General features: G+C 32.8%; 5 protein-coding genes across 5 annotated transcripts; 3 read left to right on the top strand and 2 right to left on the bottom strand.

Annotated features, from left to right (window-relative positions):
* The first annotated feature begins 252 nt into the window (after positions 1-252).
* LOC122587339 (protein CDI-like) lies at positions 253-1,472 on the top strand. The gene has a single exon (XM_043759473.1). It carries the CDS (start codon positions 515-517, stop codon positions 1,280-1,282), a length of 768 nt encoding a protein of 255 aa, XP_043615408.1. The 5' UTR covers positions 253-514; the 3' UTR covers positions 1,283-1,472.
* A 434-nt stretch (positions 1,473-1,906) lies between these two features.
* On the bottom strand, positions 1,907-6,012 carry LOC122589385 (cyclin-A2-1). Its single transcript, XM_043761678.1, has 12 exons — positions 5,958-6,012; positions 4,727-5,057; positions 4,393-4,609; positions 4,175-4,308; positions 4,001-4,093; positions 3,527-3,660; positions 3,361-3,436; positions 3,199-3,275; positions 3,087-3,120; positions 2,859-3,008; positions 2,374-2,508; positions 1,907-2,289 (listed from the first exon to the last, which is right to left on the bottom strand). Exons 2-12 carry the CDS (start codon positions 5,000-5,002, stop codon positions 2,212-2,214), a joined length of 1,404 nt encoding a protein of 467 aa, XP_043617613.1. The 5' UTR covers positions 5,003-5,057; positions 5,958-6,012; the 3' UTR covers positions 1,907-2,211.
* A 7,166-nt stretch (positions 6,013-13,178) lies between these two features.
* Positions 13,179-17,750, top strand: LOC122588475 (aromatic aminotransferase ISS1). Its single transcript, XM_043760601.1, has 9 exons — positions 13,179-13,422; positions 13,623-13,670; positions 14,162-14,290; positions 14,364-14,423; positions 14,523-14,679; positions 15,431-15,537; positions 15,626-15,684; positions 16,496-16,604; positions 17,090-17,750. The coding sequence occupies exons 1-9, from the start codon at positions 13,360-13,362 to the stop codon at positions 17,537-17,539; spliced, it is 1,182 nt and encodes a 393-aa protein (XP_043616536.1). The 5' UTR covers positions 13,179-13,359; the 3' UTR covers positions 17,540-17,750.
* A 1,064-nt stretch (positions 17,751-18,814) lies between these two features.
* On the top strand, positions 18,815-19,936 carry LOC122586570 (probable 2-oxoglutarate-dependent dioxygenase AOP1). Its single transcript, XM_043758553.1, has 3 exons — positions 18,815-19,191; positions 19,281-19,602; positions 19,682-19,936. The coding sequence occupies exons 1-3, from the start codon at positions 18,815-18,817 to the stop codon at positions 19,934-19,936; spliced, it is 954 nt and encodes a 317-aa protein (XP_043614488.1).
* Positions 19,937-20,308: 372 nt separating this feature from the next.
* Positions 20,309-21,513, bottom strand: LOC122590235 (deoxypodophyllotoxin synthase-like). The gene is made up of 3 exons (XM_043762566.1): positions 21,143-21,513; positions 20,734-21,055; positions 20,309-20,640 (listed from the first exon to the last, which is right to left on the bottom strand). The coding sequence occupies exons 1-3, from the start codon at positions 21,511-21,513 to the stop codon at positions 20,395-20,397; spliced, it is 939 nt and encodes a 312-aa protein (XP_043618501.1). The 3' UTR covers positions 20,309-20,394.
* Between the last annotated feature and the right edge of the window lie 854 nt (positions 21,514-22,367).

Below are 22,367 nucleotides of genomic sequence, written 5' to 3'. Positions count from 1 at the left end.
AGTTATTGTACTTTTTATTTATGTTCTCTCGTACAATGTATTTGCGTCATTCATGGACACATCTATCAAGGGTCCAGGCAAGGGAAATTGGTTGGATTCCCCTGTTATAACCATTTTCGATTGCGAGGGTCCGATTGCAGTAAAAGCATAGTTAAAGGTCCGAATATAAATCATCCCAAAAAATTTTATTAAAGAATTGGAAAAGGAAAGAAAAAAAATATCAATCAATCAATCAATAAATACACAACTGTATACATTGACGCGTTTCTTGATCCTTCAGCTTTTTTTCTCCGTTATCGATCTAATCTTAGATCTACAATCTTTATACATCATCATCATCTATACATACATATATACATTCATATTCTATCACATTACACTCTCAAAATCCAAACTTTATTGATACCCATTTCTTATTTCCCAATTTTAATCATACCCATTTGATTTTCTTGCAAGAACACTCTCAATTTCACTATCAATTCACTTTCCTTACATATTTACAAAACTGCCATCAATGTCGCCGGAATCTGAGAAAACCAACAACCATGTTAACGTTGATGATACTAAGAAACCATTCAGGATCTACATAGGTTATGATCCAAAAGAAGACGTGGCGTACGAGGTATGCCGTTATTCTATCTTAAAAAGATCTTCAATCCCTGTAGAGATAATACCCATTAAGCAATCTGAACTTAGGGAGAAAAAGTATTATTGGCGTGAACGGAATAACCTCGAAAGCACCGAGTTTTCGTTTACGAGATTCTTGACACCAATGCTGGCAGGGTATGAAGGGTGGGCAATGTTTGTAGATTGTGATTTTTTGTACTTAGGTGATATTAAGGAGCTATTTGATTTAGTTGATGATAAGTATGCTGTAATGTGTGTACAACATGACTATACACCGAAAGAAACCACGAAAATGGATGGTGTGGTTCAGACAGTGTACCCTAGGAAGAATTGGTCTTCAATGGTGTTGTACAATTGTGGGCATTTGAAAAACAAGGTTTTGACACCCGAGATTGTGAATACGGAGTCTGGCAAGTATTTGCATAGGTTTTCTTGGTTGGATGATGATGAGATTGGTTCGGTTCCTTTTGTTTGGAACTTTTTAGTTGGGCATAACAGGGTTGTCGAAGGGGATGTGAGTACGTATCCGAAAGCTATTCATTATACTCTAGGAGGGCCTTGGTTCGAGAGTTGGAAAGATTGTGAGTTTGGTGATTTGTGGTTGAAGGAATTGGAAGAGTTTGAGAAGGTTAAAAAGGATGGAAAAGTTGAGTGAGATGTAAGAATTTTTCAATGTTGTTTCATTGTTTTAGTGTATTGCTAATATCATATGTGTATGTGTTTTCGATTAAATGCCAAGTTTCATGTAACTTTGGTAGCAACTATGATTCGTTGTGTATGATTTACGCTGTAATATTAAGTTGAATTAATGATTGATCTATATGATAATGTCGGTTTTTGTTTAATTCTGTATGATCTTGGTTTCACTTGTGATTTGGATAAGCTGAACAGAGAACTCGTGTTATCATGGGTTAACATAGATTTAGCATTTTGCAATCTTTGCTTCAAATTGCCAAGGGACACTGTACTAACATAGCACATACAAGTAAATTGCTTCCAAACATTCTGTTTTTCTTTTCTTTTTCTGTCTCTGCCTGGTTTAATATGATTCGCTATTGATCTGTTCTTACTTTCTTAACAGAGTGAGTAATTTGAAACTTGCTTCTGTTTGGATACACTGTGTATTAATGAGTAAGTTCATAGCGAAATGAGTAAACTGGCATTCAAATGCATCTTTCTCAATGGGGGTTTCATTCAAGGTTCCATGTATTTGATTCTTTTGTTCATCCTCAAAAGTGGGATTGACTGATTGAACCAGATATTTGATAAGAGAATATGATCACACCAAAAACCAAATTAATATTCAAGGAACAAAAAAATATGCAAATGTTAGCCTCCTTGAGGTTTTTAACTTTGCCTTTTTCCGCCTACTACTAAACTCAACCCTGGAGGCTAAAAGTGGCTACACAGCCTCACTTTCTAAAATATAACCATTAGATATGGGTTTTCAAGAGCCAAAACCCCATTTCCCAACTCAGATTTCCCAAAAAATTATCAACAGATCTCCAAGAACAAAACTCCAACAGAAACAAAGATAGCGAAAACACAATACTAGCCTTTGAGGTACTCAACCAGCTGCATAAACTAGCACGAAATCCCTTGGGGCTTGTTAAAATAGCTTTCCGGTAGTTCACGAGAAGGCAAACTTGCAACACATTTGAACTGTAATGAACCACCAGATAAGGTTTGCAACTTGTGAGATAAATGGTTAACTGTAAACAAACAAAAGGGTCTCCTGATAAATACCTTTTCTTGCTTATACTTTGATCGTATAACAGTCAGAGGGGAGCTACTATCATTTAAATGTAAACCATGGAGCGCGAGAACTGTGTTCTTTAGATCCATTGCTTTGTAACTTGTGTAGTGCTCCAAGGTATCATTCTGCCATAATATTCAAGAAAAACTTGTTAAATTCCATTAGAGACCTTGAATGTCAAAAATGGCAAATCTCAGACTCATTTACTTATGAGTATAGGTTGATTCAGGAATCCAGATTATGTTATATCTTTAACATGTCAAATGAGTAAATAAGATAAAAATTACAAAGTCGTCCAAAGTTTATTTTCATAACTATTTTTATAGCAGAATTATTCGTAAAAGATTTAATAAGTGTTTCTGAAACTTGACCCTGGTCATTTTTCCAATACTAAAACTACCCAACACCTCCATATTTCCACTTCTATTGAGAAATCAAAGAAAATAACATGCACACAGAAAAAAGAGAGTCGAACCCAAGGGTGATGTGACTGATCTAGCATCCAAGTGGCAAGAAACACAACCGATGCAGCAATAGTTGAAGGAAGAAATACCAAGAAGTTATAGTCAATCAAAGTCAACTCCGCTAGATAATTTGCCAAAAACTCGAATTCAAGACCCAATATCTAACAAAATGTAGAGAACAACAATTAATCATATAAACAAAAGGGATTGACCCAAATTATAGTTACAACCAAGATCACCTGGTGAGAGGCGTTTGCTGCTCGTATGAATCTCCTGGAAAAAAAAAAAAGTTTTGTAAAAGCAATATCTTTACAATAAATGTATAAAAAATATCATAGAAATTGCATATGCCTGAGAAAGGTTAATGTTGTGGGTGCTGCAAGTTGAAAATTCAAATTATTTAGGACTTCACTCTCCATTGTCACAACCTGCACAACTTATGTATCTGAATATCTTGATGATCTAAATAGGCTCAATAAAGACCATATATTTATAATATTTTAGACATCAAACCTCTGATTTTGTGTAAGTGTTATCTGTGATGAAACAAAATTCCTCGAGAGCTGGTGCACACAGTTCTTCGTATTTCCTTTAAACAATAATAAGTCAACTTTGTCAACATTATATTATAAAATATAGAAAAACATTTTTTAAAAATAGAAAAGATGTGAGAGCTTACGAAGCAATAAGCATACAAGTGATGCCTAGTAGCTGAAGTCTTTGTCGTTCAATATAGTGTTGAGATAGAAACAGGTCAATAAGGTAAACTGTGAGATAGAGTGTGTCAAGCTCCAACTTATATTCCACACTTACCTGGAACAGAAAAGGTTACATGAGCACTTGAGCAGGGATTCTGACTGTTAGAGGTGGGATTTTCAGCCAGTTAACGTGAAAACAGGTCAATTCTTATTCTATCCATAATCATTCAAATGGGTAAAAAGAACATATAATGGCAGTAAACAATATGGGTCGGGCTGCTCAAAACCTCATACATTTTGCTTATAGAACTACATCACAATTCTGATAGTATAGAAATTTTAACATCTTCTGTTTTGGCCTGAACCCATTGATCCTATACTCAACCCTACCGACATGTCACCCTGTCTGTTCATCTGGATATTTGGCTGTTGATTAAAAGATCATTGTTACTAACCTCCACAAGCCAATCAACTAAAACTCCTCTCATACTCTGAGTTACATCTCTTTGTATTGTTTCCATGAAATTAAAATGTGGTCGATGCATTAGCTGAATGGCAACATACACAAAATAATCAGTATTAAGGTTTAGTATAACATGCAGATAAAGGTGTCAGGACATAAGACAAACCTCTGCTACACGTAGATTGCTATATATCTCGCCTGCATAGAGGCTGCAAATTTGAGGATCTTTCTGATCAGAATCTATATCAATTACATCTGGTTTGCTAGCGCTCATGAGCTTCTCATGAATCTTACTTTTCCCTGCATCATATTTGCCAAATTAAATTGCCATTTCAGTTTCATACAGGATTTTTGAAACGTTTTCTAATAAATACTACATCAAACCTTTCTTTGAAAAGCTTTGCAACTGCGAAACTACTCTTGTGTCAATTTGACCTGTGTTCAAATATCTTTCTCTTTCTGGAGCTTTCTGGGGCCTTTTGGTATTCTCCAAATCCATAACGTGCTCAACAGTAGCATTTTTATTTTGAGAAGAAACTGGTTGAGTTTTGACCTTTGATATATTGACTGCATTCCTTTTAGCCAGCATACTGGTCTTTTTCTGATCATAATTGACAAGAAAGTAGAAACAAAAAGGATTTAAGTGACAATGTTATGGAGCCATCAAACTTCATTATTAATCAAACTATCCAAGAGGTAATAATGAACTTTTACAAACCGGAATCTTAGTGGGAACTATGCAATTCTTAAAAGAGTTGTCACAGCAAATATTTGAGACATCTTTAAGCACTGCTCTCCTCTTATTTTGAGCACCGCCCATGACGCTAGCATTGTTGTTATTCTCATCTTGAACGGATCTTTTATGGTTGTTATTCATAGCTCGAGTCTGTACCAGCTCCTTTGGTAGTTCAGAACCCAAAGATGACTGGCAAGCAGCAGCTCGAGCTCTTGTTACTCGAAATGGGGGCTGTGCAGCAGTAGTTCCTTTCTTCATTATAAAACAGATAGAAACCAAAAAAAAGCTTTAACTTGAATTAGCTTCCTTCTGTCTGCAAAAATAACGAAATTCTTAAAACGAGAGATTACTAACAATGCACGCATTATGAAAATTCGATTATATTGGTTGTTCTACATAGATAATTTGGAAATATCTTCATCAAAACTTATTTTGTTAATAAAAAGCCTATCTCACCTTTTTGGATACAGTCGGTTTAAAACTATGATTAGAGCTCAATTAGTTCAAAATTTAAACTAAGCATATTTCTATCCCATAAATCCCTTTCCATAAAATTTCAATTCCTTTTGCTTTCTTAAAACATACCCTTGAGTCTTGGTTACTAGAAAAACTAGACATGAACAAAGATTCCCGAAATGGCCACAGAAAGATCGGTCAGGCCACATAAAGCAATTGTTACATTCGGAACAAGAAACCCTCCCGGCTTTTTACTAGAAATTGACAACATTGATTCATAAAAAAAAAAAAAAAAGTAAAAAAATCCCATAAAGGTGATTGATTTCACACTTTTCCTATTTAAAACCCTAAAGGAAAACTTTTTCAAAATCCATACAACAAATAAAATAAAAGTAAATAAATAAAGCAATTGTTACATTTGGTCATTTGGGTATGTCACATTTTGTAAATCTTGAATCAAGATTTTCCCTAAACTTATATTTTCTGAAAAATCAAGAATTTGATTTCTTTTATTACAATAACAACCAAGATTTCACAATGTACATCTGAAAACATGTCTAAAAACAAATACATTGTTAACTTTATGCTAAATTTGTCTCATTTTAATCAAACCTACTTTCTTGATTTCAAAAATTCAAGAAAATACGAAAACCCTAAATTGATCTAAAATCCAAGAACCATAAAATTGGACAAGAAAACATAATGTGACAAAACAAATTTATAAAATATAAAAAGGAGAGATAAAAGAATTACTAACATTATATAGATGAAATCAGCTCAAAAGATTGATTTGATTAATTCGAACATGAAGAACATAGAGACAGCTGAATTTATATTTATTTAATATAAAATTTTCTATTATTATTAGAGAGCGGGATGAACGTAGAGTTCAAACTACTATTTGTTAAGTGATTGTTTTTTAAAAACTATTTAATGATAAACAAATGTTGGTACGATAATTAAATAGCGAGGATTTTGGATTTTACTAAGATACCCTTTGACTGCTTTGACTGTCTTTTTTTTATGATGAAAAATCTCGAATGACAGTATGACACACTAGTTTCTGAATATCGTCAGTTTAGGATTTGTTTTAAAATTATTAATCAAAGAAATTTTTTTTATCTTTGAACGGCCTTAATTAAAGACCTTAAATGAGTGTTTTAATATATTAGGTTATTGTTATTGCATACGTCTTATCACTTGTTAAGTAAAAATTAATGTTTGAAACAAACTTATACACATAAAAACTAGTCATGGTGTCTGTGTAATAGAGCGGCGACGGTGACGGCAATACGGTGGTGGTAATAACAAGTGGTGTAGGCTATTGATATAAATGTAATTGATATAATGATTAGTGTATTTATTTTAAGAGTGAATGACTAGTGGTATACTTTATTTATTTACTAGTGCTTTAGGTATATTAGTGAAAATAATTAAATTAGTTAATAAATAATATGGTGATTTAGGGGGGAAAAAGACAAGGGTAATTCTGTAATATCGCCTAGACTAACTTTTAACATTTCTAAAAATAAAAGGGTTATTCTTTTTATAAATATGTTGTATAAATGTATAGATGTATAGATAAAGTTAGAAGTTATATATAAGTTACAATTTAATACTGTATATAACAATAATGGTACTCGATTCTGACATAAGCATAATGAAGATAAGTTACAACTTAATATGTGATAATAAAGTTAGAAGTTACGGAGTATATAACAAATTAGATATTTATTTTAAGAAATTTAAGCATTTTTTTTAATATCCCAAAAATACCCCAAATACATATATCTATACTATATTATAAAGCAAATCTACTTTTGATTTTTAACACTTAACTTAAATTCAATATTGATTTTAAGTTTCAACAATAGCATTGTACAAGTAGCATTTCAACTTAATATTTCTACAAGTAGCATTGTACCCGCACGATGCGGCGACGGTTAATTTGGTGGTGATGACGATTGGCGGTGGTGACGGTGGTCGTGGTAGTGTTGTTCATGGTGCGTGCAACTCTGTAAGTAATTTGTGTAAATGTAATTGATGTAAAGTGATAGAAGATAAAGGATTAATGATGTAAATTAATTTATAAAGGGTAAAATGGTAATTTTCCATCTAACACTTTTATCAGAGAGAAAGTGATAATTATTATAAGATAGTATTGATAAAGCAAATCTACTTTTGATTTTTAATACTTAACTTAAAATTTCAATATTGATTTTAAGTTTCAACAATATACACATTCTGATGCATGATGGACCACATATCATAGCCACATTACTTTAATATCTTGCACTACTCACAGCCGCCACAACCAATCTCCGTCGCCACCACCGTCGCTCGCCACCACCGCCGCTATTACATCACCACCCTGCTGTCACCTCTATCACCGTTGCAACGCGCGGGTACCTTTCTCTTGTATAGTTTAAAGTATTTTTAAATATTATAAGTTTTTTAAAAATAAAGTGAAATAAATATATGTTATTAGATACTCTCGTCCCATTAAATTTGTCCTTTTTTAAAATTTTAAAATCAAACTTTACAAACCTTTGCCATAAGTATTTTTGTTTGTGTCATATAATACTAGCACGGTAGCCGCGCAATGTGGCGTGGCCGCGACGGTGTGGTGGTGGGAGCGACTGTTGGTGGCGGATGCGACCTCAAGTGGTGTTGATAATTGATGTAAAAGTAATTAATTTAAAAGGTTAATGAAGATATTTTAAAAGATAAATGACTGGTAGTGTAATGCAATCATTAATGTTAATTTAGATAATATTCCCATATAACATTTAAAGAGATAGTTGTTTTTTTAGTTAGATAATATAAAGGTATAGATTAAGTGTATAGGGAAATTAGGATTAAGAAACAGGGGTATTTTTGGTATAAAAAATTGCTCAATATCTTAAAATAGGAGAATTCAATATGTTTTATAAGGGGTTATAGATTTGATGCAAGTTATATGATGGTGTTTTAAATGTGTGTTTCATTGATTTAACGTTTATCAATATTATATAACACAAACAATAATATTTATGGTCAAAGTTGGTAAAATTTGACTTTGAAATTTTAAAAGTTAACAAATTTAGTTGGATGGATTAATCAAAGATTACACTAAAACATTTTAAAAATAATGTCACTTATCTTAGGTGTTATATAAAGCCTTAAACAAATACTTATACCTACCAACTACCATGTCATATATTTACAAGAATAAGGTTCTAAAATGTTATAGAAGTTTAAAATCAGTGATAAATGTTGATAAAGCCATAAAGATTTTAAATAAATGATATAGTTGATCATTATCTTTACATGTTGGAGGTCTCGAGTTCAAGACATAGAAAGATATTTAAAGATATTTTACAAATAAAGTCTTTCAGTGAAGTAGGTAAGTCCTGCAGAGGGGGGCAATGTTTTATCCTAATTAAATGTCGTGCATTCGAGCGGTTTAATTGAAGGGTTTTCCTCATGCTAAGTATTGAGGGTGACAACGTAAGCTAAATCTCATGTTGCGAGCAAATGACCCACACCTTTCAAAAATAAAATAAAAAATTGTGAAAACAATAAGCGTTAACCCCACGCCATATATACTGAGGCTGACTTTGAACAACTCCATGCGACAAACTCACGTAGATTTAAGATTTAGGTCTCTCTTTCAAGCAATTATGTTATTTTATTGTTATTAAGTGTAATTAATAAAAATGTAATTAGACTTGAAAATAAGTTGTTGAATCACGAAGGTAATGCTAATTAGGACGTCAATGATATATGAGATTCCGACGATAACATCTAGAAGATTCGTAAACTAATAATAAACGAGATGATTTCTGTAAAGTTTGTAAGGTCACGACCTAATCATTAAAATTATTAACAAGCATTAGTTTTATATATCTTTGTGTAAGACAGCTTAAAGTCGAAGGTCAGCAAAGCCGATCGACGATAAACACCAATTACTAGTAGTTGAGGTATGTGGTTTTATCCATAAGATTGTGTTTTTGACCAGTGTCGTCCCTGATAATTTACAGACTTCGGATGAGCCAGAAAAAAGACCCTTAAGTTAGACTTTATATTACTAATTTTATTGAGGTTATTAAGTTGTCGAGTATGAATTTATAGAGGTTCTATCTACATAAACTATTTTTATAAAATGATGAAAAAAGTTATAGTATATTAATAAACATAACAAAAGTTATTCTCAATGACATGCGAAAAAATTTAAAAATAATATTAAAAAGGAGATTTAGTAGAATCCATATTTCATCACTTTGTAGTTTTATTGGATTTATTAAGATAATCTTTAAAAATATATATCACTTTACAAGTTATATTTAACGGAACAAAAAAATATTACAGTTCAATACATTCATTATATAAGTTGGATATACTTATACACTCTATACATTAAATCAAAAGATGTAATAGCATTTTATATTGTTACTTTATTAAAGAGTAGTCTAGGTTTACAAGGATATTAGAATAGCTTGTGACTACATTCCAAGATTGAAATATATAACTTTTTTTATCCATAAAAAGGTGTGTAAGTGGGCTTTTTTATGTAAGTTAAATTATATGGTTTAGTTTTTGGTTAATTGTTATAATTTGTAATGAGCTAAGTTAATTACATATATATTATTATATATATAAAAAAAAAATCGGCCTCCCTAAAAAATCGGGTCTCGGCCCGTCGTCCACTTTGTCCACCTCTATAACCAGCCTTGTTTTTGACTTTTGGAGTGACACATGTTGTGAGGTTTTTTACCGAGTTATCCTACTGATAAGGAAAACACTCGATGATTTTAAGGTCTGAGGTTCGATCCCCGCTTTACACAAAAAATAATTCTTTTAAGGTATCTGTTATCAATGAAGCCTATACCCACATCTGAAGTTTAAATATATGAGTTAACTCCTTCGGGGTGCCCAAATCATGTGGGGATTATGATGGAGGTATTGTATCGGCATCATATGGCTCATACAGAATGAGTCGATAGGTATCTAATTGTGGTACCAAGGCTAGAGTTCCTCTATTACCTTTTTTTGTTGTGAGATTTTTGTTAGTATGCTACTCTGTGTTAGGGCACTTGTGTTTTATCTGTAATAATTGGTGTTTGCAATGTGTTCTCATGGAAAATTCTCAAGCAGTAATATTACAATGAACATTATTGATTACTTATTACCGTTATACCATTTAATATATCTTCCTTTTTTTTTTGACTTGGTCGATTTAATAGGTCGAACAAGTATTTTGTCAAACAAACACTTTTTACTAAAGTCCAACTTTTGTTGAATTGACGTTAAATTGGTCGACTTTTTCTAGTTTTTTTTATCAATGAAAGAAAATGTGCTTTTTAAATGAAAAAAGTTTAAAGACAAAGTTTTCTACAAAATAAACTTAAGTTCTTAATTTTGTTTCTATTTAACTGTATTGTTAAATGTAAATTTTTTATTATTTTTTAATGGCATATTATTCTACTTCTACTCATATATTATATGAAAGTCTGGGATAAAACTTAAAATTCTCTAATACTTCCTATTAATCCACTCTCATAAATATAAAAAGTAAAACTCAAACCAAAATGGATATTTTACAAGCTAAAAATCTTACAAATGAGGCACAAACACATTGATATAATTAAATTTATTAGTGTTTACTTATTTCATATGATGATTTTTATACTTTTATGTTATTTTGAGTTATTTGTAAAATTTAAAATCTATATTGTCGTTAGATTGTTAATCTATACTCATATATAAAACATTTCAATTACCCCATTCAAAAAAATTAAGACTCATTCAGTTTTAAGTTTAGACAAAAAACTTAACCATTTATTTAAATACTCATAGATTGACATTGTGGTGATAACATAATATACATAATTTATTACCTGTTGAGTGAAGAGAAGATCCAGACCACTCATTCAAATCCATCCTCGTCTATCACTTTTTATATCACACTCTCACATACAATCTAAAAGTCACTCTCACTCACTCTCGCGCTCTCTCCAAACACTCTCACACACATAGATCTCAAACACACACACAAATCTCACCTCACAATTAATATGTAATCACGATGTGTTCACCCACAATTATGAGTGTGTATTATGCTAGTTATTATTATTATTATTATTATTTTATCTAGTGAAATTTAAAAGGTCATGTTTCATGAAAGGGAAACGATAAACATATTCTAGTTTTATACATTGTAAGCTAAGCTTTATGCACACTATTTGATTAGACGACTACTTAAGACAGTTTGGTTCACCGAATGTTTTTTAAGGAATTGAAATTTGTCAAAAGAATCAGAATTTGAAAGAATTAGAATATAAAAGATTTAAAATATGTTATGTATTTGGTTGACAGAGTTTAATAAAATTCAGTTTAAGGAATTCGATTATAAGTTATGTCAAATAAAAAAATCAACCGTTGTCGTATTTTATATGTATTCCTTTTCATTATAATAATATGTTATAATTACATTTTATATAATAATAATAATATGCTAGTAACCAACAAAAATAACAAATTGTCCGGTCCTATTTCAATCTTTTTCATGGTATGGGACTCACTTCATACCTACAACAGAGGAAAAACTGCGGTAATGTTTTCTCTCCGACCTTTGCTAAAAACGTTGGAAGGAAATATGTGCGAAGGCTTTCTGTGGGTAAGGCAAAGGTAGATGTAATATTGCGATATGTGTCTTACCTTGGTAATTCCTTTATTTACCTAGTGGGTCTAACTTTATGTCTAAGGAAGAAGAGAATTGCCACATAAGCCTTTTCTCAAAAAAAGCCTTTCTTTTAGGATAGATCTTTCTTATTTATACAATAAAAAGAGGAAAAATTGGATCTTGATTTGTGGTGCCCTAACGGAGAAAAAACCCTTCAAATCATTCATATATCTCATTTCACATGTCCATGAATCTCATTTCACACACGCTGTTGATATGCCTTTACTCAGTTAATACACACCCACATAAATGTTGTCGGGAAAAAAAAGTCGATACACAGAAGTCTTGATCATTTAAACTGTCTTGATCTGTTCAGAGTCTTTTTTTTTTCTTTTCTTTTTCCCCCAGTACAGAATCAATAAAAACCCCATTAAGAAAATTGATAGAAAAACAGGCTCCATCTTCATCATCTCCTTGAGCAACATCGACCGTCGGAATTTTAGTAAGCAGTAGCCGAAATAAACACCGTATAGAAAAACTTATTTGTTTATACGACGATAAAAAATTTAGCAGTGAAAATTACATTGACATTGTGTTCAAAAAAGAAATGATAAATCCTCTTAATTTATCATTCTAATAATCCTCATAATCACATAATAATCACATAGAAAGATCAAACGAGTGAGAAAATAAAAAAAAAATAAGTGTGTTATATATTTCAAATTTTAAAATATTTAAAAGAATTAAAGTTTAAATGTGAAATCATTTTACATTCAAAAATAAAAATATGAGCACCATCGTTCTTTACATACACCATCGTGACATCGTCGTTCTCAATTAGTATTTATCTTTAATCTTTAAAATTTAGTATTAAGTTTTTAATCTCTTTTTAATATAAAAAATTTAAGCTTAGTTTTAAGTTCATCATCACCAATACTTCCATCACATCACAAGAGATCATATATAAAAAACACAAAAAAAATACTCCAATTGAAGCGGAATCGTTGGAGATTCCATCATCAGTGTCACTCTGATTTTTTTTCTTCCTTTTTTTTTTTAATTGTAAAACAGAATGAGAGAGAAATATAAACACCAATAAAGCTATTAGTCAATAAAGCACATATTATTATTTAATTATTATATTACTATAAGTTAATTTTGATACTATTATTCATTCCAGATACATACAAATCCACACCAAAAGACTTGCTGTGTCTTGTGTGTGAAAGTGGCTAATCTTTTTTGGCATTCTCTGTTCACCAGAATAAAAAATTAAATTAAAAAAAAAATCCTAATTTCCATGTCATGAGCTCTTATCTTACCACCCATTTGAAAGGATCTCATTTTTATTGATCTTTAGCAAAGACCCATAAAAATTAGAGAATTTTTTAAAAAATATTCATTTCAGGGGTTGGTGAATCTTCACATATATATATATATATACACATGATATAGATATATAGATACAAAATTCAACTAGAAGAAGAATTGAAAGATGGGTTCATATGGAATGTTAGCAAAGAGGGTTGTGCTTACTGAAACACCTGTTATGGTTCAGGTCAATTTTTTCAATATTGTTTTTTTGCCCTAAATTTTGGGATTTTGATTATGGGGATTTGGGTGTTTCAAATTAAGGTTTTTTCTGATCTGGGTTTTATGTATTTTTGCTTTTTGTGTGGAAATTTGTGTGCTTTATTATGTTCTTGGAATTTGTGTATTGATTCTTTAAATGAAAAGATATTGTGTTTTGTTTTGCAGATACAAGAATTGCTTAGAGGTGTCAAAGGTGCTATCTCCCTAGCTCAGGTTGCATGTGTTTTCCTCTTGTTTGGTTTGTTTGTTATTCTATTTTTTTTACTTTTTGGAATGGTCTAAGTAAAGTAGGCCTATGGTTGTTTCCCTCTTGTTTCTAATATGGAGTAAGTGAGTAACTGATTTTTCTTTATATTTTACAATAGATTATTATTTGGTGTTTGATTTCAAGAAACTTTAGATTGAAAAATTTCACAAAGATCAATGACATATGTGGGCTCTCTGTTTGAGAACATCTTTTATATGTCCAATGGTTTTCCAATTGTTAATATTATGATAAACACATATCCCAAGTTTCTTGTAGAGTTGACTAGTTGAGTAACAATGTAACATATTTCAAGATTTATCGGTTTGAAGCATATTCTCCAAAAGTGGAATTAAATTGAAGTTCATATTGATATTTTGTTCAAGTTAGAAGTAATTTGTTGCAAAAAGTGAAATTTTTTACTATTCGTCTTTTTAAAATTTCTTTTATGAAAATGTAGGGTGTTGTGTACTGGCAACCACCCAAATCAGCATTAGAGAAAGTGCAAGACCTTGTATGGGAACCTTCAATCAGTCGATATGGTGCAGATGAAGGTCTTCCAGAGCTTAGGGAGGCATTGACTAAGAAGGTTTACTTAAAAAATTTATGAAATGCTTATCTTTCATATCAATATATTCTTAAGGTTTTATTTACTTCTGCAGTTGCAAGATGAAAATAAGTTATGCAAATCCTCAGTGATGGTTACTGCAGGTGCAAATCAGGTACAACAAGATATCTTTTTTTTTCTTTCTCTTTTTGATTACGATGATAATGTGTATATTTGAAGACATATTCAGTATTTAAACCATTATTTCTTGCAGGCATTTGTGAATATTGTTCTTACACTTTGTGATGCTGGGGATTCTGTTGTTATGTTTGCGCCATACTACTTCAACGCATATATGTCATTCCAGATGACAGGTGTCACTGACATTCTAGTTGGTCCCGGTGATCCAAAGACACTTCATCCAGATGCAGGTTGAAGGTCTACCAAATTTTTATGTGTTTTCATGTACTTTTGAATTGCTTAGGAGTCCTATTATAATTCGAGAAAGAGGTGTAGATACTTGATAGCTAGTAGAACAAAAGTCGGCCACTTGAAAGGTACTAAAACAGGATGTTAAATGATGGATGCTATGTAGCGTATTCTAGAGGTGGAAAAATGGTGGGTTGTTATGGGTTAAGATGGGTAACTTTCATATGTGTCAAAACTGAATTGTTTGGGTCAACCTGATCAGTTTTTGCCTAGTGCTAAAAGATGTGCAAATAGTTTGCATGGTAAAAATGACTAAATTAATACTTATTTGCTTAAGGGGATTAGTAGGTTGTTTGTATTCATAATACACTTCAGTTGACCTGTTCGACCCGTTTTGTTTTTTACCAAGTTTATGGAGTTAACCTGTTACAGATAGAACATTATCTAACATTATCTTAATTGACATTTATATAAGGAAATCGGCTTAAAATCGTCTCATTTAGTATATTCTATAATGTTTCTATAGCGACCATTTCATAACTTGCCACTTAAGCCCGATTGTAAGTCAAAATATCTTCATCTTCTGTTAATTGCTCTAGCTTTGATTCCACTTATTGTTCTGCTGTGTATTATACTATTATGTTCATGAAAGTTTGTATGTGACTTTTATTCCATGAAGTTGCTGTCTATTATTAATTTATGTCACTTGAATATGTGCATTGCCTCATTCATTTCCAAATTCATGAACTTTAGATTGGCTAGAAAGAACTTTGCGGGAAACCAAACCAACACCTAAGCTTGTTACAGTTGTTAATCCCGGCAACCCATCTGGAACTTACATCCCAGAACCCCTTCTGAAGGTGTTCTATTTTTCTCTCCCTCCCCCTTCTCTATCTAAATCATTCTCAATTATTCAAGTGCCACAATTTGTTCTCTTTGTTTTGCTAGAAAATATCAGATATCTGCAAAAATGCTGGATGCTGGCTTGTTGTAGATAACACATACGAGTAAGTTTTCATTGTCAGAGAATACATATACGGTTTAATGCTTTAAACACTTTTTGTTAGGTTACACACACACACACACACACAAGTCGACCAGAAGACAACTATCTGATTCAAAATTTCCACAGTTGTGGTCATTTGTGAATTCACTTGTAACTTCAGTAGCATGCACAAAAATGTTTTTATCCTAGTTGTGTCCAAGAAGTAAATGCTAATTTACGCAACAAGTCAGACTACTTATCCAACATTGCTTGCACTTGTCTTTTGACTTCAAGAAGTCATAGATATAGATGCAGAAATACTTAATTCTATCAATACCCGAATCATTTTTGGTGGCAAAATGGGCATGTTAAAAAGGGTCCGACTGACCCACCACCACTTTTTCTATTCTATTTACTTTCATAGATAATCAGTGTATTATTTTTTCCATCAAAATATTTCTATGATATTCTTTTGTTCTTTTTGGGAGAATGATAAATCCTCATAAAAATTAGCCTAAAAAAACCTCCTAAAACTATAAGAAGGTGACATGTGGAATCCACTAAATCTCTTTCCTAATCTTGCCCCATGATTTTTCCACATGTTATCATCTCATAGTTAGGAGGATTTTTAGGCTATTTAGTTAGGAGGATTAATCATCTCCCATTTACTTCCCTTTGACGTGCTATCTATAAATTATAACCCATATTGATCAATTTCACAAATTTTTTTTGATACATCCTCGTTTGATTTCATCGAATCTTGTTAGAGACAAAAATAATATTTATTTCCATACCTATGCAATTCATTTAATATTGTTCATGACAATAAACAGGTACTTTATGTATGATGGTCTGAAGCACTCTTGTATTGAAGGAAATCACATTGTCAACATTTTTTCTTTCTCTAAGGCTTACGGGATGATGGGTTGGCGAGTTGGATATGTAAGTATTACCTTGCTGTTACATGATATAAGTTGATAATTCAACCTAAGTCTTTGCTTGTTAAGTGGCAAATTGGCGGACCAAGAATGTTGGTTACAGCAAAAATGGGTTCGGTCAAAATGATTAATGGTTTACGGGTTGATTTGACCCAAAAAACTCTTGTCTAAGATTTATGTTTTATAACTTATGATATATAATAGGTCTCAAGTATGTTTTCAAACTTTATAAATTATTTCAAAAATGCTCTGTTTTGTTAAAATGATTTAGGAGGTTTTTTTTATAAAAGATACACACTGAGTGACTTTCCACCATTTTGACCGGATTCCTATGTTGCTTTTATTTTTAAATGTTTGACCTTTTAGAGAGAGAACATAACCTGAATGGACCAGTTTATACGCAAATGGGTTAAGATTCGTTGTAGAGTATGTTACAAATCTTTTCAATGGTTTGATACGGGCATAATCATTACTAATGTGTTACTGCAGATAGCATTTCCTTCAGAGGTTGAAGGTTTTGCATCACAACTCCTTAAAATCCAGGATAACATACCCATATGTGCTTCAATAATATCACAAAGACTAGCACTTCACTCGATGGAAGTGGGTTCACAATGGGTCAAAAATCAAGTTAAAGATCTTGTCAAAAACCGTGAACTTCTTATTGATGCGTTATCACCATTAGGGGAGGGTGCGATCAAAGGTGGAGAAGGGGCCATATACCTTTGGGCTAAGTTACCTGAGAAGTTCACAGATGCCTTTGAAGTGGTCCGTTGGCTTGCTAATAAGCATGGTGTGGTTCTAATCCCTGGTGGCCCGTGTGGGTGTCCTGGTCATCTTAGGATCTCATTTGGTGGTCTGATGGAGAAAGAATGCCGACTTGCATCTGAGAGGTTGAAGAAAGGGTTAGAAGAACTGGTGAAGGACGGAATGGTTTGACTCTGATCTATATAGCGGTCTCTAAAGTGTTATTGAAATTGAAGATATACAAGTTTAAAAGATTTAATTTTACAATAAGTGAAAGCAATAGGGCTGAAACCTAAAGGTTTTTTTTTTTTTGAGTGGATTTGTATCCATCATGTCTTGAAGATCAACTTATATCTCATCAACTATTGATTGATCATATGAATACAATGCGTTGTGGTTCACATGTTCACTGTGCTTATGGTAGTTCTCCAAACAACATGCATATAAAATTCGTGTTATTGGGTGTCAGCAATGCCAATGTAGAGTGTACCTGTAAATAATTCGCTATCAGACTGTTCGTCGTGAGAGTCATTAACTCATACTGAACAAACTGCCAATGTTATCGACAAAAAACTTGTTTTGGCCAAAGGAAGCTCAACTCTTAAACCTATTTTGCAACACTTTGCACCTTCATTTTTCTTCCGCTCAAACTGCAAGAGATTATTAGAGAACAAGCTAGGTGTAAATTATAGTATGACCCAATCCAATTATTTGAATGAGCTATATATGTTCCATTCATTAAGAGTTTTATGCTATAAGTCCTGTGAGGATTTATTAATGATCGCATGTTTTCTCTTTTGATCGATCAGTAAAGATGCAAGTCAGTTCGTTAGTCTACTATATCGACCATGGCTAGCGAACAGTGGACCTAATAATAGAACATTGTGTTTGTTGGTTTCTTTTATAAAAGTTGTTCCTGTAGTTTGTCCCTTTTACAGGATGCAACGATGATAACAAGTCCTGTTCTCTAAGTAAAACTATGTTATCAGCTGAACATACATTGCCGTATCACTATACATCGAGCATAATACTTGTAATAAGATGCCTGTTTACGTAATATTGATGCGACAAAAAAGGATTCTCAAAAAGACCAAGAATCTTGTGTATGTCATTGTTCATAATTGTCTTATACCGGCATTGTAAACAAGAGACTTCTTGCCTAATAAAATCGCCTAGAATGACAAATAATGGAAACCTACCCAGTATCCATGCATTGTTTTCTTAGATTATGACAAAATTATATGACTTATTTCTAATTTATCTAATTATTATATATAAATCGAAGGAACCAATAATATTGTGATTTCGAATGGAATTAAAGTATCTAGTTATTTAGTGTTTGTTTTTAAGCATAGAAATCGTCCCAAATCCACTTTATAAAGAGAGGGAGTTGTAGCGGTTTGAATATTCAGCCTCACTGTTTAGTTGTCCAAAACAAGGAAAAGAAAACAAGAGATTCAAACCAAAATGGGTTCCGAAGCACCATTTCAGCTCCCTGTGGTTGACTTCTCAGATCTTAACATAAAAGATCCCGACATGCTTATCTGGGAATCAGCTAAAATCAAAGCCCTCGAAGCCCTTCAAGAATACGGCTGCTTTGAAGCAACCTTTGCTCCTATCACGACGGACCTTCAAAAAACTGTATTTGATGAGCTTGAATGCCTTTTTAACCTCCCACTTGAAACCAAGCAAAGAAACGCTAACGACCGTGAGTTTCATGGATATATTGGTCAAATCCCATTCATGCCCCTCTATGAAAGCATGGGGATAGATACACCTTATAACCAAGAAACAGTTGACGCGTTTGCCAAACTTATGTGGCCCGAAGGAAATCCCAAGTTTTCGTATGTGCATAAATTCAAGTTTTGTATAATTATTGATAGTTTCGTTTTACAACTTGATTAATTACAAGTACTGATTTAAAATAATGCAGGAAAAGTATCCAGGCGTACTCAAAGAAGCTGTGGGAATTGGATGAAATGGTGAAAAAGATGGTATTTGAGGGGTTGAATTTGAGGAAGTATTTGGAAGAACATTTGGAAGCAACGAGTTACCATCTGAAGGTGATGAAATATCGTGTGGCAGATCCAAATGAAGACACTATGGGTTTGGATTCTCATGCCGATACAAGTATACTTACCATTTTGCATCAAAATGGTGTCCAAGGGCTAGAGATTCGGACCAAAGATGAGAATTGGGTCACTGTAAATGTTTCACCGAATTCATTCGTGGTCATGGCTGGGGAAAGCTTCAATGTAAGCATTCATTGGAATATGATGATTTTGTGAATGCAAATATGATTATTTACATGTGATGATATTGTGAATGGCGCAGGTTTTGTCTAACGGGCGATTGCATGCACCGTTTCATAGGGTGGTAATGAATGCAAACAGAACCAGGCTTTCGGTTGGTTTGTTTTCAATGCCGAAAGTTGGAAGCATTGTAAAACCTCCAAAAGAGATGGTGGATGAAGACCATCCATTGCTATTCAAGCCTTTTGATTATGGAGAGTTCATGGACTACTTCTGTATGTCTGGTGTTAAGAAAGATACTTATGGCCTCAAGAATTATTGTGGGTTATCTATCTGAAGTAAGTCAGATCAAGGCAGATGAAGTTCTTAATCATCTGTCTACAATATTGAAATTATATGTATACCTGTAAAATATATGTGAACTCTAATAAGCTCTTAATCATCCAGAAATAAGATATGGGTAAATTGATGAGGTTTTCCCTGTTTAAGTTACCCAGAGAGGATGATTGGTGCACGTTATTTTACGTTAATGATTATATATCCACGGTTTATATATATATATATATATGTATATAATTATACTTAATATTACATATGTTCATATGTCAATGGTCCTCACATAAATAAAATACACAACATCTATGCAATTATTTAGAATTCACGCTTTAAACATTAGCTAGGAAATCGAGAAACAAACGACACAGACGCAATTGAAGATGTGGTAGCACTTAACACTGTAACAATACACACCAAACATATGTATACAATAGACGTTCGCTCATAGGTTGCTTCAACTTAAAGTCCACAGTAGGATTTTAGGGGGAACTTTGATCTCAACCCTTCACTAGAGGCATAGTAATGAAGGTACTTGTAGTGATCAAAAGCATCATACTGTAGAGGATGATTTTCATCAATGAGTTCTTGAGGTGTTTGTATTTTGAGATCCCGGATAAAAGTAAATAGCCCGAGGGAATATCTGTCCTTGTCCCCTTGCATCATTACCCTGTGACATGATGGTTCAATTCTTCCATTTGTCCATGCCTAAGAAAAGGGAGAAATACCAACATAAATGTCAGACATTTCAAATTCTTGTACATACATCCAATCACGGTGAGATTAGTTAGCATAACTTACCATGCAAGCGTCGCCTGCCATGACAATGAAGGATGAAGGTAAAGGATCAATTTCAATCCATTCCCCACCCTTGGTCTGGATCTCCAGACCCTTTATTTCATGTTGATGAAGAATGGAAATGAGAGATTTATCCGTGTGTGGAATTAGTCCTACATTTGTATTATCTTCTTTAGGACTCGAGTATTTCATAAATTTAAGAAGATAAGTTGTTGACCCAAGCAAAGATTCATAGTGTTCCTCTATTCCATAACTTTTAGCAACCATTTTCATAACTACCTTGTCTAATTCAGATACAGCCTTTGAGTACATCAACACACTTCCACTGAAACATGCAATTCAAACAATATTATAAGTATGTGTTGAGCGCAAGTAATAAAACAGGACAGTCTGACAGATAAAAAAACCATACCAGAATCTTTCATTCCCGGCGGGCCACATGGTTTTTGTGAATCTTTCTGCTCCTTCTTTTGTGGTTGCATTCTCAATGCCCAAGCTTTCATAAAGAGGAACGAGGGGTGATTGCCCAACATAACCATGCATTGGTGTATCTGGTGTGTTTAAAATCTTCACTTCAGTGGGAAGATCAAACAATTCTTGTGATGCATGAAAAATTGCCTCATCGAGATCCTGAGACACTCCATCATAAATGGCTATGAAACACCCATATTCTTCAAGGGCACGCACCACTTCACCGCATGTTGTGACCCAAGAACTTGCGGACTTTATATTTTTGACAGACAAGTCAATAACAGGAAGACTGAGCTGTGGTAAGGAACCCATTATTTCACAATATTTTAGCTTTTTTCTTTATGTAACATATATGAGAGGCTTTTAGCGATATTATATATAATGGAGTACTAACCATCTAGGTTACAGCCCAGTGGCCACCTGCCCCCTTAAAAAGCGACTTGGTGGGAATACCACCTAGGTTCGAATCCCTGCAAAATCATATTCAACCAGCCAAGGTTTCTGGGGTTTCACCGTTAGACAGCGTTGTAGGGTCACTAGCTTGAGAGGAAAAATTGCTCTACGGGACTAAGGGGTTCCTGGACATTTACCCTTCGGAGTACTTGTCTTGTAGTGCATACAGAAAATGTAAATAATTTAGGAATAGTAGCATTTTATAGTGTATGCTTTGTCTTATCATGCATATTTTGTTAATTAATACCTCTTATGGTGTTATATAGCCTCCTATTATGACTTGAAACCATAAAATATTTCTTTAAAAATATTATCATGATTTGATAAATCATATATGTCATATATATATATATATAGACTGCAGTACATACATCAGTATGAACATGGACCCTTAACCCATTAAAAGATTTAAAAATGATACCATATGGATCACTCAAAAACTAATTGATAGTAACGTTAATTGCCCAATGTGGAGATATCCTCTTGTTTATTAGTTGAAGTGAATAAGCATTGATTTGGACTATTAGCTGATATATGTTATTTAAAATGATTGTCCTTTTTTTTTTCATTTGGTTGGTAATTTTGGCTTTCAGTCCTATTTTATTTCTCACGAGGTTATCATGACTCCAATTTTGGGTTTGTTTATTGCAAGGTATCTTCATTGTAATTTATCAGTTATAAAAGTACATATATGATAGTACATCAACATGAAC

Source organism: Erigeron canadensis, chromosome 2, assembly GCF_010389155.1.
Source record: "Erigeron canadensis isolate Cc75 chromosome 2, C_canadensis_v1, whole genome shotgun sequence".
Classification (NCBI taxonomy): domain Eukaryota; kingdom Viridiplantae; phylum Streptophyta; class Magnoliopsida; order Asterales; family Asteraceae; genus Erigeron; species Erigeron canadensis.
This window is presented reverse-complemented; position numbering and strand designations above follow the sequence as displayed.

Coding starts and splice junctions, on each gene's coding strand:
- LOC122587339 (XM_043759473.1), top strand. CDS start 515: ATGTCGCCGGAATCTGAGAAAACCAACAACCATGTTAACGTTGATGAT.
- LOC122589385 (XM_043761678.1), bottom strand. CDS start 5,002: ATGAAGAAAGGAACTACTGCTGCACAGCCCCCATTTCGAGTAACAAGA. Junction 4,610..4,726: donor TAGTTCCCACTAAGATTCCG/GTTTGTAAAAGT, acceptor AATTATGATCAG/AAAAAGACCAGTATGCTGGC. Junction 2,509..2,858: donor ATCAGTCACATCACCCTTGG/GTTCGACTCTCT, acceptor ATATTATGGCAG/AATGATACCTTGGAGCACTA.
- LOC122588475 (XM_043760601.1), top strand. CDS start 13,360: ATGGGTTCATATGGAATGTTAGCAAAGAGGGTTGTGCTTACTGAAACA. Junction 13,423..13,622: donor AAACACCTGTTATGGTTCAG/GTCAATTTTTTC, acceptor TTTGTTTTGCAG/ATACAAGAATTGCTTAGAGG. Junction 15,685..16,495: donor GTTGTAGATAACACATACGA/GTAAGTTTTCAT, acceptor GACAATAAACAG/GTACTTTATGTATGATGGTC.
- LOC122586570 (XM_043758553.1), top strand. CDS start 18,815: ATGGGTTCCGAAGCACCATTTCAGCTCCCTGTGGTTGACTTCTCAGAT. Junction 19,192..19,280: donor GAAGGAAATCCCAAGTTTTC/GTATGTGCATAA, acceptor AAAATAATGCAG/GAAAAGTATCCAGGCGTACT. Junction 19,603..19,681: donor TGGCTGGGGAAAGCTTCAAT/GTAAGCATTCAT, acceptor TGAATGGCGCAG/GTTTTGTCTAACGGGCGATT.
- LOC122590235 (XM_043762566.1), bottom strand. CDS start 21,513: ATGGGTTCCTTACCACAGCTCAGTCTTCCTGTTATTGACTTGTCTGTC. Junction 21,056..21,142: donor GCCGGGAATGAAAGATTCTG/GTATGGTTTTTT, acceptor TGCATGTTTCAG/TGGAAGTGTGTTGATGTACT. Junction 20,641..20,733: donor TGGCAGGCGACGCTTGCATG/GTAAGTTATGCT, acceptor CCCTTTTCTTAG/GCATGGACAAATGGAAGAAT.